This window comes from Carassius gibelio, chromosome B13, assembly GCF_023724105.1.
Source record: "Carassius gibelio isolate Cgi1373 ecotype wild population from Czech Republic chromosome B13, carGib1.2-hapl.c, whole genome shotgun sequence".
NCBI lineage: Eukaryota > Metazoa > Chordata > Actinopteri > Cypriniformes > Cyprinidae > Carassius > Carassius gibelio.
The window spans coordinates 25,968,898-25,986,831 of record NC_068408.1 but is presented as its reverse complement, the minus strand read 5'-3'; the positions used below and the strand labels follow the sequence as shown (position 1 = coordinate 25,986,831).

The 17,934-nt window shown below is 40.0% G+C and overlaps 1 protein-coding gene across 1 annotated transcript; it reads right to left on the bottom strand.

Annotated features, from left to right (window-relative positions):
* Nucleotides 1-850: 850 nt before the first annotated feature.
* LOC127969898 (Kv channel-interacting protein 2) lies at nucleotides 851-16,849 on the bottom strand. The gene is made up of 8 exons (XM_052572039.1): nucleotides 16,719-16,849; nucleotides 14,022-14,146; nucleotides 13,708-13,777; nucleotides 7,774-7,844; nucleotides 7,399-7,506; nucleotides 7,205-7,309; nucleotides 3,018-3,080; nucleotides 851-1,936 (listed from the first exon to the last, which is right to left on the bottom strand). The coding sequence occupies exons 1-8, from the start codon at nucleotides 16,837-16,839 to the stop codon at nucleotides 1,889-1,891; spliced, it is 711 nt and encodes a 236-aa protein (XP_052427999.1). The 5' UTR covers nucleotides 16,840-16,849; the 3' UTR covers nucleotides 851-1,888.
* Between the last annotated feature and the right edge of the window lie 1,085 nt (nucleotides 16,850-17,934).

The following is a 17,934-nucleotide window of genomic DNA, read 5'->3' as shown; positions in this document are numbered from 1 at the left end:
ATCCAGTGGGACCTTCTGTCCCATGTTTCTGCTATTAATACTACTTATTGCAAATAGTGGAAATTATCTGCACCTCAGTATTGTAGTACATTGTAAAACAGTATGAATTAATAACGTATTGAGTGTAAATTCTAATTTTAATTCAATTTATTAAATGGATGCCATCTTATTGGTATAATAAATCCATCCCTACACCAACCCTAACCCTACTCCATACTTCATTTTCAACCTTTGTATTATTTCCTCCGTTTTATTGAAAATAAATGCCTTTCAGATGTGATATGAGATTTGAAACAGGAGAAAAAAGTTCTGCAAAAGGTGGGCTTGAACTCGGGTTGATCCTGCAAAAACCTTTTATGCCAATGAAAGTGATATTTAGCTTAAAAGTTGTAGCTACATAGGCTGTCTATGGAGGGACAGAAAGCTCTCAGATTTCTTAAAAAATATATTTAATTGTGTTCTGAAGATGAATAAGAGTTGAATGAAGAATTAAGAATTGAAAGTTAACCCTTTGAATTTAGCTTTCATCATCATACAAGCTGATCATGTCGCTTCAAAAAGACTAATCAACATTTCATTCACTGTATTATTTTACCTGTAAAGCATTGTATTATATGCAATTTCAGTTAAGATTTTTTTAACCACTCATTTTAATGCCAAAATTATATCCTAATATATTTAATTTTAAGTCATATCTATATTTTGCCCTGCAATAGCTGCTTGATATAATACATTCTCTTCCACCAACACAATGGTTCTATGTGACTAAAATAAGACTGGCGTTTCTCTGTTTCTGTTAAGAAAAGGCATTTTGTAATTAAAGTTTTTATTTATATTTGAAAAGGTGCATTTCACAGCTTAATTTCAGCATAAATCTTCTACCTTGCTTGTGTTTGTCCTCTAACTGTTCAGCCACATGGTTCTGGTATGGAACGAGTTTTGTGCCAATATTCATCAAACAAATCAAGCATTTAAAAAAAAAATAACACAATCTGCTTTGCAAAGAAAAACTTGGCTTTCAAACAAACGCAAAACGCAAAGTTCTCTATTTGAGAGAAAATGCAGAGGTATGGACACATATATGTAGTGTGTGTTACAACTGTGAGACTCATTTGTGAGGAACTGATTTCTCAGGCAGATATTCTCACATCGGTCAAAGCAGATGTTCTCACAAATGCAATTGAGCAACTATCTTTTCCAAAAACAGCAAATGGCGCTATTGGTCAATTTACACTAGTCTCCCGAGACCCGAAACACCTGTTAACCTTTTCAGGGAATACTGCAGACCAACATGAGTATCTGTCTTACTATATAATTAACCATTTAGATGTTCTCACAAAGTGACCCTACTACAGTGTCATTAAAATTCACAGTGCTCAGTTTTCTTTTGTGTGATTTCTGAATTCTTGAGACTGTTAAATCAATCAGACAGCTGTATTAATAAAATCATTATAAAATTATAATTTATAAATAATACAACTGAATTAGAATGTATTTATTTATGTATTTTACTCCTACCTTTTTCAAATTGAAACATACCCTCACATTCTTGCTGTAGTGCACTTATCATTAAGTAAAAGACCAAGAGATAAAATCTGAGTTAACACACACATACACAAATTAGTAATAAGAAATAAATACAATAAAAAGTATGGTTAAAAAACACTTTTTTGCATACTGATGTTTCCAGAAAGAGCTACGCTTTTCCCTACAGGTGTGTGCTTCCCTGAAGGTCTTCTATGATTAAAACAAAAAAAGCAAACCCCACATAAATATTATAAAAATGCATAATATATAAGTACAGTGTGAACACAGTAAGAGTGTTGATAGAGAGATGACTTGATGGAGAGAGAAGAATGTGCCGAAATCTACAGCTGGGCAGAAGCTCCTAGAAGACACTGTCAAACAGCCGCATTGACCGCATAATGTTTGCATCCTCAGAAACACAGAAAAGAAAGACAAGTAAACGGCAAGATATTCCTGTAAGATATTCCAGAAAGCAAACATTTAGAAAGTTAAGTGACTATAACTTCTAGTGAGTTCTTCTAGAGAAAGCCATTGATCCTGAGACCTGGGGAAGTTTAATAGCAATGTACTCCATGAACCTGTGGTCCAGAGTTAGTTTACTTCAGGTGCATGTCTCTCAGCTTCTGCTGATGGCAGCACACACTACACCCGGTTTATTTTACCTCTCAAATCTTAAACCCAACATTTTCTCCTCTAACACATTGCTGCATTTTTCTCCAATGGGATGTTTTCTATATTCCTTTTTTTATTTTAAACATGCATTTATGATGCATGTGGTGCATACAGTATTCTTGTCACAATTATAGAGTTACACCAGGGGCCAGATTCACAAACAAACAAAAATCTTAAGAAATAATAAATTTCTTAAGAATAATTCATAATAATATTCTTCAGTGCATTCTAAAGTTCTCACATGTTCTTAAAAAACACCTTAAGAAAAACATGAGTCTTTACCTGACTGAATACATGACTGAAGACACACTGATAAACACTTATAGGATTGTCTTTTTGTGCTTCCTCCAGATTACTCTAATAATCATAAAAAGCGCACATTATTTCGGTCATGACCAGCTTGAAAGGCATTTGGCTTCATGTTTTTAATGTGTAGTTTTTGTGACCATTTACTTTTAAATAAACTTGGAAAACTATTGATACAATGCATAAAATCAAGCTACCTGTTTTAATCATTTTTGTGCTGTGTTTTTGCATTTCAATACAACATTGTTAACTTATTAACTTAACTTATTAACTTAAAGGCAGTTATAAAGACTTTTTCTTTTTCTCAAATATGTTTTGTGAATCCAGCCCTAGTACAAGGGATGATACTGGGGCTGTGAACAAGCAATACATACTTTTTTATCATCTTTGGGTCATGTTATTAAATCACAATGTTATGAGGTCAAGTTAAACCTGCTCTCTGGAATGCTCCCAGGAGATATTTCATCTTTGATTATGATGTTTTGCATTTTGATAAAGTTGTAGAGATCAACCTTTTGACATGACTCCATGAACTCCTCAACAGTGATCAGTCCATCATGGTTTCTGTCCATTTTCTGAAATAAAGAAAAAAAAGAAAAGAAAAAAAAAAACAAATTTATAAAGTTCAAGATGCATTACTGAATCCTTCAAAAGAGGTGAAAATCCTTGAGTTCAAGCAATATACAGTGTTATGGAAATGCTTTTTAGATCACATGAAATGCAACATAAAACAGGCATCATGAGTTTTTATTTATTTATTTATTTAGACATGCAAAAAAACTCACAAAAACTATTTGGCCTAATAAACTTAAAATACAGTTGTGCCATCTTTAGCATCCAAACACTCGCAATAACTGGAGATCAGTCTTTAGTAGTGCTGTGGTGGTATTTTGCCTCACTGTTCTTTGCAGAATTGATTTAGTTCTGCCTCATTAGAGATAATTTGAGTGTAAACTACCCATTTAATGTCCTGCTACAGTATATCAATTAGGTTTAAATCCAGGCTTTGACTAGACCACTCCAGAACAGCCATTCCATGGTGGACTTACTCATGTGCTTTGGGTCATTGTCTGGTTGTATAATCCAGATTACAGACTGAGGACCAGACATTCTCCATTTTGGGAGAATGGGAAAGAAATTCCATTTACCTGTTAACCTGTACCTGTACGCCGGCACACTGAACTCTCTTCGAACTCTCTTTGTTTGCATGTGTCAATGTTTACAAAGAAAATCATATATACATATTTTCTGGAAGAGCGCAGAATACATGTTTCCCTCACCTGCTGTTGGGAAGGCTCACTTGTCACAGAAGGATAAAGATGACATAAGTTGTTGCAGTGAGTGGTATTTATTAGACTTTAAATGGAGGTAATGAACAATTAAACATGATGAGGGAGGTGCTTAGAACTCTCTCTTCAATGGTAAAGAAGCACAAACAATAACAGTCTTTTTTTGGAGATGTCTGATGAAGAAGATGAATACTAAACACAATACTTAATGGTCATATTTAGAAGAAGAATTGAAGGTGAATATATATAAATATGGTCCATGAGCCCCTTCCATGTGGTGCAAGACAGTTTGTATTGACTGTGTGGAAGGCAGCATGTAAGGCCAGATCCAGGATGTTGTCTCAAGCCTCAACCCTTCTTTCCTCTGGTCCAAATCCCTCCCAGTCCACCAGAGACTCAAAAAAACCTCCATGGCACCAGAAATCCAAGACATTCCATCAAATATAACAAGATGACAGATTGACTGTCACACCTAGGAGTGAGCGGACGCCTTTCCATATACTTGATATGAGCTAACTGTCATGATGGGTCAACAGAGTGAGGATCCATTTGCAACTTTTAATGGTAAAAGCACGGTCATACAGGCACAGATCAGTAACAGGGTTATCAGAGGCAAATACTCGAGGCAGACTAGAGCTCAGGGCAGGCCATGTAAGAACACTCCAAGAACAGAGCAGAGGGTCAAAAGGCAGGCAGTAAACAATCCGAAACACTAGAAATATTCCAGGGATTGACACAGAAATCCAATTAAGAAGGTAGTAAATGCTCAGAGATGTCAGCCGGGGCAAAACAAGACTTGATGAGAGTGTGTGAAACAGCAGCATAAATAGTCCCATGAATGTGCATCAGTTGTGCTCCTAATCAGAGTCAGTTATGGACTGACGGAAAACGGAGATCAGGGAGGAAAGTCAATATTCGGGTGATGGCAGCCTCTGGTGATGCTCAGGGAAAATCACAGAGGCCAGATTCATTACACTACCATCCTCTGTCAGATACAATCTCCTCAGGGATGCTCAAGTTCTGGAAAATGTACTGAAACAATAGTTCAGCTTTCTGGAATGTACTGGGTAGCCCCACCTGAGGGAGTTTACAGGCCTTTGAGAATACATCTACTAGGACTACGATTATTATACATCTTTCTGCTGATGGCAAGTGTGTGGCAAAGTACACTCATAGGTGTCGTAGAAAACTAATTCCCCAGAAAACAAAAATGCATGGATGGAGGTAAGAGACTTAGTTCAATAGTTCACCCGAAAATTCTGTCTTTGATAACTCACCCTCATGTCGTTACAAACCCATAAGACCTCCGTTCATCTTCAGAACACGGTTTAAGATATTTTAGATGCATTCCGAGAGCTGATGTCACAAGGATTATTTTAACAATCTTCTTGCTACATTTGAGCATTGATCGTGCAAGGATCGTTGCTGTTTATGGGAGGGTCAGAGAGCTCTTGGAATACATCAAAAATATTTGAGTTTGTGTTCCGAAGATGAACGAAGGTCTTACAGGTTTGGAACGACATGAGGGTGAGTTATTAGTAATTTAAGACATTTAAGAATAAATATTAAGGTAAAAAAATATCAATCTCCAAGGACCCTTTGGGACCCTAATGGTCTATGGTGCTCCAGGAGATAAGGGGAATTAATGAGTATTTTTTTCAAATTAATGAAATATTTCATTCATGAATCTCTGGAACACTGAAGGCACATTGGTCAGGCCATACGGCATCACCCATTTAGCACTCTTGCGGACACAAATGAGAATAAAGGCATTATGAAAATCAAGTTTTGTGAACCAGGTTGCACTGTACAACATCTCTAGGGCAGTGTGTCCGTGGCGGAGACCCTCCTGTACATACTATTCTATGGTCTTCTGCTCTGGCTGAGAAAGGGTGTAAACACCCATGTGGAAGTTTGATATCTGGCAGGATGTCAACAGTACAATCCCATGGGCAATGTGTTGGAAGTGCAGAGGCCTCATATGCAGAGAAGAGGGATTAGTACACTTGAATAGGTTTCTCTGTAACAGGAGGAGGTCGATCTTGTGAGGACACTGCCTAGACTGGTGGTGTTTCCCAGCTGCAACTTACCAAATGGTCACGGATGGAGTGCTGAACCCCAAGGAATCATCACATCTCACTGGCTTCATCCATAAGTGTGTGTAAAGTCCACAGGGATAACCAGAAAGTAGTATTGCCTTGTTCCATTCGGTCGCAGCTGCCAGGGTACAGAAGATAATTGAGTAATCAACAAACCTCACTTTTTCCTGGCGAAGATAGAGTAGTTGCTCCCTATTCAACAAGTTTCCCACACTCCTCGAAAACATGTCCTTTAAATGGGTAAGGAATCGTGAAAAAGAATTTATGATTGCGCCATCCTGGTGCCATACAAGTTCAAACCACTGCAGCATATGGCTGGAGAAAGATGAGAGATAATGAATCCTACTTTGGCTTTCTCAGTGGGAAATAGCTAAGGATTCATTTCAAGCATGATGAGTATGGCCCTGACAGTGACACGAATCCCACAGTCAACACAGATGGCAGCAATGAAAAAGGGCTGGGTGAAGAAGTGTATGGGGGAGTGTTGGTTTTATAGGGGGTTGGATAAGGTAAAAAAAAAAACCTTAGGGTTGCTAAAGCAGTTCCCGCTTCAGGTTTTTGATGGTTGCAGTAAACAGGTCCAGGCCCAATCATATTGGAATCTTTGCTAGTGTAAATGTTCATGCTCCAGAAGGTGATGAAGGTTGTTACAGTGAATGGTATTTATTAGACATTCAGCGGTAGTAATTAACAATTAAACACTATGAGGATGGTGAGTAGAACCAGGGCCGGTTTGTGGGCCCACCGGGGGGGGGGGGGGGGGTATATTGAGTAACATTTATTTTGTCAAATTTTGTTTTCATTTTTGAAATAATTAAGTCTGAGATATAAACAAAAATGGGAGGAATCATAATGGAGGCAAACACATTTTTACAGCAATTAATTTATTACTTTCCATTAATTGTTGCTGATGTAGAGAGAGAACGTAGAGTTCCTTTTTTAAATTAAATTAAATTAAATGTATGCATTTAGCAGACGCTTTTATCCAAAGCGACTTACAGTGCATTCAGGCTATACATTTTTACCTGTCATGTGTTTTTAAAAGTGTTCCTTACTGTTGTGTATCTGTTTTATATACCTTGTTTATCTTATTAACTTAATCACACGCCAATCTGGATTCTGAACAGCATCTTTTACTCGTGTTCTCAAGCACACTACACATATTCCAAATACCCCTCCCAGTATGCATTGCACTTTCATTTCTTAAAGATACAGAGCATAATTCCAGTACATGACACTTTCTTTTTAGCAAACAAAAATGTTTGGGTCACAACATGGACATTAATGAACATCATGTGTGTCTGTTTTCACCTGAAAGAAGTTTTCCACATGTTCGCTGGGAGTTTCATCATGTATGGAGGGATACACATACTTCCCCATCAAAGCATAAATCGACTTCATTATCTTCATCATCTCCTGAGAGACCGAAACCACACATACACATATACTTTTACATTAATTATTCTTTCTAGACACTAAACTGATCAAAGCGTCATTTCAAGTACCTCTCTTGTGATGAATCCATCTTTATCAAGATCATAGAAATTAAACGCCCAGTTTAGCCGGTCATATATTGAGCCTCTAAGGATGAGTGACAGACCAGCAACAAACTCCTGTAAAATGACAATAATAATAATTATAAATCTGTCTGGAAACAAACAAATAAAATCCTAACTAGAACTAGAAGGTTACAAGCTTTGCTGTAGAGACACCGCTCCGGACATTTATGTTGCTGTTATCTGACACACTTAGTTCAGTTTATAGATCTTCTCCTAACCAGTTGGTGATATGAATCAAGTGTGTTAGAGAAAATGGACATAGAAAATGAAGTGTGGTCCATCTTCAGGACCATAATTTAAAAAAGCTCTGCTGTTTCTTACCTTAAAACTCAAACAGCCGTTCCTGTTAGTGTCAAATGCCTCAAAGAGGTAATGTGCATAAATGCTTGAATCTGACAGAGAGAAAGAAAAAGGAATTGGACAATGCTTTATATATGGTGTATATCTGTGTATGTATATTTTTTTTCTCAAGAAAGATAAACATGTAAAAGTGAAGAAACCAAAATGTTAAATGTCATAGATGTATTTAATGTTCTATGCAACTTGACAGAGGGAAACAAGATTTCAGTGTTATTTATTCTTCAGACATTCCCCATGCAGGTTTTTTAACCACTGAAAATGGGTAATATTGTAACAAGGCTGTTCTATGTGGGGATTGAACCCGGGCATATTGGGTTCAAAATCACTTAGTTAATGGATTGAGCTAACTCCCCACTAAATGAAACCAAGAACAGGGATGATCAAACGGCAAGGAGTCGTGGGTCTTCAACAAAACACAATCTTTACTAATAAAAGGTGAAACAAAACAAGAGAATCTGTGCTTCCAAAAAAACAGTACAAAGAAAAATAGACACAAGGGTCCAAAGACTTAAACAGACTACAGGTGTGATGCATCAGGCATAATGAGTGGTAGTGTTTAGCAGGAGTCTGGTGAGAGACGCCAACTGCCGATCAGGAGGAAAATAGCAGTCCAGTTAAGGGTTCCTTACCGGAGTCCCCCCTCTAAGAATGGCTCCTGATGTTCACTTGGTGAAGTCTATGGGTGCGAAAAAAATCTGTAATGAGAGTAGGGTCCAGAATGTCTCGAGCAGGCACCCATGAGCACTCCTCTGGGCTGTAACCCAGTCGACCAAATGCTGTACTTTGTCTTGGACCTGATGAGACTCCGCCAACCTACGGACAGTGTAAGCTGGTTGTCCATCAATGATACGGGCAGCTGGGGCAGACTTGTGAGCTGGGGACAGAGAAGAACAAACAACAGGCTTTTGCCGAGAGACATGAAACGTTGGGTGAATCCTCATGGACCTGGGCAGCTGTAGGTGGTAAGCTACTGGATTTATCTTCCTGAGGATCTTAAAAGGACCAATATAATGTGGAGCCAGTTTTCAAGATTCCACCCGCAGAGGCAGATCTCTGGTTGCAAGACACACCCTCTGACCCAGATGAAGCATTGTTCCCAACCTCCGATGCCGGTTCGTCTGCCTCCGCTGTTGTTGAGTGGCTTTCAGTAAAGCTGCCCGAGCCTTCTTCCCAGCCTGTTGACAACGGCGAACTAGTTGAGCAGCAGCGGGAACACATACCTCTGGCTCCTGACCAAAAAGGTAGGGAAACCATACTGGCACTCAAAAGGGGACATGCCTAAGGAAGAATAGTAGAGAGAATTATGTGCAAACTCTGCCCAGATTAATCGAGAGCTCCAAGTGGTCTGATTGTCTGCTGCCAAACATCTCAAAGTTTTCTCTATCTCCTGATTCACCCTCTCTGTCTGCCCATTAGACTGGGGGTGAAAACTAGATGACAGACTGATGTCAGATCCAATGAGATTGCCAAAAGCCTTCCAGAACCGGGAGGTGAATTGGGAACCTCTATCGGAGACAATATTCTGGAGGAAGCCATGAATCCTGAACCCATATTGCATTAGGAGCACTGCAGTCTTGGCTAGCTGTGGGAAGTTTGGGTAATGGCAGGAGGTGACAGGCTTTGGAAAATCTATCCACCACCACAAGAATGACAGTATTACCTTGGGATTCAAGCAGACCTGTGACATAGTCCAGAGTTATGTGTGACCAAGGATGTTTAGTGATAGGTAGAGGATGCAGTAGTCCTTGAGGGTGGGTTCTGAGCTCTTTATTCTGGGCACACATCATGCAAGCGGCGACAAAATCACGGAAGTCTCTTTACAACTTTGGCCACCAAAATCTCCTCTGAATGAGCTTGCAAGTTCTAGAGGACACAACTTGACCAGAGGGGAGGGAGGCATGTGCCCACTGCAACACATCAGAATGTAGTTAGGGACAAAAAGACTTCATGGTGGACCATTACCTGGATCCGACTGTCATCTCTTAATGGCAGCCTCAATGCCCCACTGGATAGCTGCTATTATTCTGGAGGTGTGAAGGATGGGTTCTGGTCTGGCCTCCCCTTCTGGGGAGTCAAACTGCCTCGAAAGTGCATCTGGTTTTGAATTCTTGAAACCTGGGCGGTAAGAAAGAACAAAGTCAAACCGGTTAAAAAACAGTGCCCAGTGTGCTTGGCAGGAATTCAGTTTCTTGGCCTCCCGAATGTAGGTTTGGTTTCTGTGGTCTGTCTGGATGAGGAATGGGTGCTTGGTCCCTTCCAACCAATGCCTCCACTCCTCCAATGCCACCTTTACTGCCAACAGCTCTCGGTTTCCAATATCATAATTCTTCTCTGCTGCAGTTAGTCGATGAGACCGATAAGCGCATGGGTGAAGCCTGTTGTCGACCCTGGCTCTTTGGGACAAGACTGCCCCTACCCCCACATCAGAAGCGTCAACCTCCACCATGAAGGGCAACTCTGGGTCTGGAAGGGTTAAGATAGGGGCAGACATAAAGAGTCTTTTCAGCTTGTTAAAAGCTTGATTGGCCTTCTCAGTCTACATGAATGATCGCGTAGACTTATTGGGGAGTGCGGAGAGAGTTTCTGCAACAGAGCTGAAGCTACTTATAACTCTTCTATAAAAATTTGTAAACCCAAGAAAACGTTGTACCTGCTTCACAGAATTAGGCTGAGGCCATTCCTGCACTGTTCGCACCTTGACAGGATCCATCTGGATGTTGCCCTTGGAAATGATGAAGCCAAGAAATGGGGTGGAAGACACATGAAATTCGCTCTTTTCCAGCTTGACGTAGAGGCTGTGTTTAAGTAACTGGGACAGGACTTGTCGAGCATGTTGAATGTGTTCTTGGTAGTTGCGTGAGCAAATGAGGATATCATCAAGGTAGACAAAAACGAACTTGTTCAGCATCTCCCGCAAGACATCACTAATCAGCACCTGGAAGACAGCTGGGGCATTGACCAGACCAAAGGGCATTACTGTACTCATAGGGGCCTGTCTGGGTGTTGAAAGTGGTCTTCAACTCGTCCCCTTCTCGAATCCTGACCAAAGGGTAGGCATTTTGGAGATCTAATTTAGTGAATATGGTGACACCTTACAGTGGTGGCAGATTTAAACTGAGATACAGGTAGCTCTTGAGTATCAGACCTGTCTGGATTGTGATTGGCAGGCCACCTGGATAGTGTCGACATTGGCTCTGGCTTTACCTCTAGTTTCTCGGTAGAACGGCAAAGAGAAAGAGCAGAAACACAACAGTTAGTTCCCCAACCTTAAACTACACCTCTAGACCAGTCAATATTTGGGTTGTGACAAGTTAGCCATGGAAATCCAAGAACTAAGTGGAGTTCTGGTAACTGGATGAGGAAAAAAATTGTATTCGTTCTTTGTGACCCCCAATATCAAACTGAATAAACGAAGTGCAGTGACTAACCTGTCCCGACCCCAGAGGTCTGCCGTTGAGAGCCTTGTTGAGGTTTCTGGAGGAGCATGGAAGGAATGCCCAAACATCTGGCTACATCAAGTTCCAAAAAGTTCCCAGCAGCTCCAGAGTCGATGAAAGCGCCAAGCTGGTGATTCTAGTTGTTGTGGAAGATGGTGGCTTGGATAGTAAGTCCAGAGGTTGTAGGACGAGGGAAGATATTTTCTATCATTCCAGTTCCCCCTTTCCTGGACGAGAACTAGCTTTTCCCGACAATTCAGGACAGTTGGAGCGGATATGGCCAGACTTTCCACATTACAGACAGCGTCACTCCCTCATCCGTCAATCCTTTTCTATCTGGGTTAATCTGGTTCAACCCAGCTGCATGGGTTCTTCCAGATCACTGGGTTTCCCGAGTGGTTCAAAAGTATTGGAAAATTCCAGAGAACGTTACACACTGGTTTCCCGACGTCGTTCCTGTTGTCGTTCTCAGAGACGATGATCTATTCGGATAGCAACCTCAATTAAGGATTCCAAATCCGGAGAAGGGTCTCTAAAAGCTAACTCATCCTTGAGTTCCGGAGACAAGGCCTGGTGGAATGTGGCCTTTAAAGCTTGCCTGTCCCAACCACTCACTGAAGCTAGGGTACGAAACTCAATGGCAAACACCGCCATGCCTCGAGTGCCTTGAGAGAGTCGAAGCAAACAGTAGTCCACATCACCTGTGCTGGCTGTATGGTGGAAGACTTTCTTCATTTCAGCAATGAAGCTGCCACTGTTTGCAGTGAGTGGTCCCTGTTGGTCCCACAAAGCCGAAGCCGAGTCTAAAGCCTTGCCAGTAAGAAGGGTAATGATGTAAGCAACCTTGCTGCTCTCTGTGGGGAAGCTGCCAGGTTGTAACTGAACTACTAGGGTGCATTGAGTGACGAACCCTGGACACTTCTCAGGACTGCCATCAAATCGTTCTGGTGCTGGTAATTTGGGTTCTGACAGGGCAAGCTACCACTTCTTAAAAAGGATTACCATGTGACAGCTGAGGCTCTTGTGATGAAGAGACCGGAGCCTGAAGATTTAAATATTGAACAATCTTAGTAAGGATCTGCTCATGTTGCTGAATGGCAGCAGCTTGCCCTGATATGGCAGACAGAATGCGATCCACATTAGATGGTGGTGGACTCTCCTCCGCTGGATTCATGTTTTGTGGTTCAGTCTTGCTTTAACGAGGTTGTTCTAGGTGGGGACTAAACCCGGGTCTGTTGGGTTCAAAGTCACATTAAAGAGTTAATGGATTGAGCTAACTCTCCACTAAATTAATCCAAGAGCAGGGATGAAACGGCAAGGAGTCGTGGGTCTTCAACAAAATGTCCCAGTGATGTCCCGACAATCTTTACTAATAAAAGGTGCAACAAAACAAGGGAAGCCGTGCTTCCAAAAAACAGTTCAAAGAAAAATAGACACAAGGGTCCAAAGACTTAAACTTAAACTTTAACAGACTTAGCTTGCAACAGGTAACATATGCTCAAGACTGAACAATAAGGCATGGCTCAAAGACACTTAAATAGGGCAAGATACAGGTGTGATGCATCAGGCATAATGAGTGGTAGTGTTCAGCAGGAGTCTGGTGAGAGATGCCAACTGCCGACCAGGAGGAAAAATAGCAGTCCAGTTAAGGGTCCTTTACAAATATTCAACAATCTCGACATACAGCCACACTGAGATCCTTATATCTCTGGGACTGAAGTACACAGGGCCTTGAAAGTGTAGATTAAAATAAATAAATAAATAAAGTTTATCTAGAATTAGAATCTGAAATCATATTGAATATATTTAATACTTCTAGAGTTAAAAACACTTTATTAGATTATATTTATTTAAATTATATTTATGGCATCCAGACAAGTATTTTATGTGCAGTTGTGTTGATGGAATGAAACTAAATACATTTCTAGTTTCATTATTATTTGTTCTTCAGATAATCTGCTTCAAAAGAAATAAAGAATAATCTATATGCAAAGTTATCCACACTTGGTTTTTGACCACTGAAAATGTGTACAATTTAACAAATTAGTCCTGGAGTCATACTGAGTTTCCAAAATTGCTGGAATTTAACCATATAGTGCCTTTAAAATGAGAACACCGAAATTAAAGTTTGTTAACAACCAAAATCTGAAAGGGCATTAAGATATATTTAATACTTCTTGAGTTACAGGCATGCAAACTTGCCTTGTCCCATTTTCAAACAGTCAACACAAACATAATGCAACAAAGACATACCAATTTCTGTGTAAAAATAATATTTTTTTCAAGCAGATTTAAAGATTTATATATATATATATATATATATATATATATATATATATATATATATATATATATATATATATATATATTCAGATTCATACATTGATAATTATCTGAAAATGAATTAACATTATATTATTAACAAAAATATACATATGCAACATATATACTGTCTCACCTCCCTGAGGGAAGAACTGAGAGTAAATGAGTTTAAACACGTCCTCAGTCACCACTCCACTGGGACATTCCTGAAATACACAACAGATCTTAAAACAGACACTATAAAAACACTACTGTGGCCAAAACCTTCAGCATAGTGCAATATGCAATGAATTATATGTCTTTCAGAAGAAAAAAATTAAGAAATTTACATTACAATCATGAATTAGACAAATAAAGTAACAATTATTTGTGCCACACAAAGGGTGATATTCCCAGCTAATGTACTGACTTTCCTAATGATTTAATCTACATAAGGAGAGCAACATTTACATTTTTGAAGGCCCTGTAGAGGAACTGCAGTTCTTTCCTGCTGAATTCAGTCTCTTCCTGTAGTATGTGCAGATCATCAGGCCGATGGCAGACGAAGGATATTTCAAACTCATCCTCAGTGCTTTCTGTAAGAGAAACATCTCATTATACATTAATAACTGAATGTTAACATGTCTCCTCTGTTTTAGAGAAAGAGTTATGAAGAAATTCATTACATCACACTAATAGTGAAATAACTGGTTAATTTCATTAATGTGAGAGGACAGTAGAGAGATGACAGGAAAGCATTAGGTGGAGAGAGGGGAGTGGGATCAGCTACATTTTCACTGAGATTGCAAGATGGCCAGTCGATCTAAGGAGACTGAAACCCAGTGACAGCAGGTTGTCCAGATCAAGAGGAGCAGAGGTGCAGGACATCTATGTAAGACAAATGCAAAAGAAGACAGCACAATGCAGGGGCTCTCAGTGAGGAATCGGTTCAGCACTGCAGCTGGAATATCTCACCAGTTCAGTGCTGAAAGGATAAGGATCTGTCTCGGCATGTGTGAGAGAATTAAAGGGGGGGGGGGGGGGTGAAATGCTATTTCATGCATACTGAGTTTTTTACACTGTTAAAGAGTTGGATTCCCATGCTAAACATGGACAAAGTTTAAAAAATTAAGTTGTACGTTTGAAGGAGTATTTCTCCTTCCGGTTTGTCACAAGTTTTGGAAAGTTTTTTTCGAGTATGGCTCTGTGTGACGTTAGATGGAGCGGAATTTCCTTATATGGGTCCTGAGGCACTTCTGCCAGAAGAGCGCGCCAGAAGAGACATTTCACTGATCAGAGCGAGAGCGTCGCGAAAAGTCACAAAAGAAGTGTGTTTTTGGTTGCCAGGGCAAGACAACCCTGCACAGATTACCAAAAGAGAAACAGCATTAAGGGACCAGTGGATGGAGCTTATTTTTACAGAGCATCAACGGAGTTGTGCAAGTGTTTTTGTTTGTTCCCTGCATTTTGAAGATGCTTGTTTTACAAACAAGGCCCAGTTTGACGACGGATTTGCCTATCGTTTATTTCTTAAGGATGATGCAATCCCAACGAAAAAGGGTCACGATTGTGTGTTGGAACCACAGGCGGTGAGTAAAACTGCTTCAAATATCTCTGCCTCCTTGTTAGTGCGTCCACCTCCCATCGGAGACCCGGGTTCGAGCCCCGCTCGGAGTGAGTCGTTGCTGCTGCTGCTCTCGTTCAGTTTCAGCCTCTGGATCTGTGTCACAGCTTCCAAACGCTCTCAACTCAAAAGCCTATTCGCGCTCGTGATTCTTTAGCTCCGCCCACACGTCACACCTCCAGACGCTCGTGTTTTTCCGGGAAAAATCGGTACATACTATCTTTCTCTTATGAATATAATAAAACTCAAGACTTTTTGGAGTTATGAAGGATGCAGTAGTACTCTATAGGTACTCAAGATTAACAGGATATTGAGTGAAAATGAGCATTTCACCCCCCCTTTAAAGACAAAGACAAAGCCTCTCATCAGCAGAAAGAATCTGAAGGCTAGACCTTTGCTGAGGAGCATGTTGTGTGGAGAGAGGAGAACTGGTTTAAAGTTCACTCTAATGATGAGAGCAGGATTCATTTATTTGGGTCTGGTGCCATACATTATGTTAGGCGTCAAACTGAAGAAGAGTGGACCGAGATCACACCGGTGCAGACGTGTGAGAGACTAGTGATGTACTGAGGCTGAGGATGAGCTGAAGTCCTTCAAAGCAAGGGCCTTTACATTTCCTACTGATTTCTGACAGCTATAACCCTCATTTGAGTTATAATTCATCTTTCGGGCTACAGTGGTTACTGACCTTCCATTTTGATCAGCGTTTCCCACAAAATAATAAAAATAAAAATATAATAATAGGTTTTATAGATTGTTCTCTAATTACGATCCCCATTGTATGTGTTTGATGATTAGGTAGTCAAAATATGGCACATATTTCTTAACTTTTGCCAAAGACTGACAGCCAACAATGATGTGTGTGCTGAATTTCATGAAATTGTAAAGAGCCTAAGAGCATGAAACACAGAAATAGTGTTACAGTTTGATTTGTTATTCTGGCAAAACCATTTAAAATATCAAACAAGTTTTGACATAGTTCTGACCAAGTCTGACACGATTGAGGTACACAGAAGAGATTTCAAAATGTGTTCACTTCCTGTTTTCCTTCTTTCTTTCTTTTTTCACAATAAATGTATTTCCTCGCTGCAGTAACGCACCCTGTTGAAAGAAAACAGCATATGCTCTGTAAGTTTTTTCGCTGGGATGTTTGTTTATGCTGGTCATGTGCTGGTTAAGGACCAGCAAAAACATGCATCCCAGCGATGAAACTTACCGAACCAGCATATGCTGTTTTTTTTTTCAGGAGGGAGCTTTCAGCATTTGGGCTCTAATAGATATATTTTCATCCTTCAACTTGATTGTTTTGCTGTTATTATATCACACGTTCTGTGCAGAAAGTTAGAGTGCAAAATGAACACTGGAATATTATTTTCCCAGTTTGTTTTGTAAACTCTTTCCTTCATTTCCAGATGCACTGGCTGCTACCAAAGAGTGGAAACTGTCTCTGTCCTATAAAGATAAAGGTTGTCTCCGAAGAGAAGTGGAAATAAACCTGCCTAACCAAAGACTGCATACAGTGTGTATCCCGTCCAGTCACTCACCGTCTGTGAAGCACCAGTAGTACAGTGGGAAGAGGGACACCAGCATCAAGATGTAGAGTCCACCTGGTTCATCACCGGGCATGAGCTGCTTGAAGCCTCTGTACTCCTGAGACTGTGACATGCTGCTGAACATGATGCGGTCTGAGAGTGTGTGTGTGTGTGTGTGTGTTCCCTTCCAAAAACACTCCCACCCACACGCTCTGACGTCTTTCCATTTCTCTTTCATGTCACTTCATGACGGTTTCCAGCCCAACAAAAGCCTGCATTAGTAATTCATCGGCTTGTTTTGGAATCGCTTGTTTTCACAGTCACATGGGTGGGAAAGAACACTTTCCATGTTGGCAGTTGTTGGCTCGTTTCCCATATGTAAGCACTCTAAATGGATAATCTGTTTTATGTTATTCTTTACAGGAAAAGTATCAAAAAGCAGTTCTTTTATTTCACTTCTGTCTGTAAAATGCAATCAAATAAAACGATGAAGACAAAAGTGACACACAGATCACAACTATTACCAAACACTGAACCAATGTGAAGTCAGTGTTGATGTATCGATAAATTTCAACACAATATCAATGGTAGTCATTATAGTGTTGGTGAATAAAGACTGCAAAGAATCGATTGTGACGTGTTGTGTTCATCAGTAGTGGGTGTTGATCTTGCTGAGGATCTGTGGAAGCTTCAGACAGGTGTGTTGGAGTCAGCAGGTGTTCAGTGGATTGGTTAGTTGGCTGTATTTGATCATTTTGTTGTATGTAATGGTGGACTGCAGCATGTAAATGTGGGAAGCGTTGATGCTTTTAACTGTGGTGTGAAGGGAGGTTTCATGACCTCATAACAGTCACCAGTTGTTTTTCAGCACGTGTTTCTGTATTTATTGATTTTTTTATGGCCATTTCCCTTGCCCTGTTTGTGTTTGTTCTGATCACACTCACCTGCCTCATTTTGTGCAAAATGTTCATCTAAAAAAGCTTTAGATAAAGTGACTGTCACTGCATTCAATGTTTACTGGTGCTGGTCATATAATTAGAATATCATCAAAAAGTTGATTTATTTCACTAATTTCATTCAAAAAGTGAAACTTTTATATTCATTCATTACACACAGACTGATATATTTCAAATGTTTATTTCTTTCATTTTGATGATTATAACTAACAACTAAGGAAAATCCCAAATTCAGTATCTCAGAAAACTAGAATATAACTTAAGACCAATAC

What these genes read in the sequence shown, in the direction of transcription:
- LOC127969898 (XM_052572039.1), bottom strand. Translation starts at nt 16,839, where the DNA reads ATGTCACAGTCTCAGGAGTACAGAGGCTTCAAGCAGCTCATGCCCGGT. An exon ending in TCTACAGGGCCTTCAAAAAT is followed by an intron (nt 13,778 to 14,021) that starts GTAAATGTTGCT and finishes TGTGTATTTCAG; the next exon opens with GAATGTCCCAGTGGAGTGGT. An exon ending in ACGGCTGTTTGAGTTTTAAG is followed by an intron (nt 7,507 to 7,773) that starts GTAAGAAACAGC and finishes GTCATTTTACAG; the next exon opens with GAGTTTGTTGCTGGTCTGTC.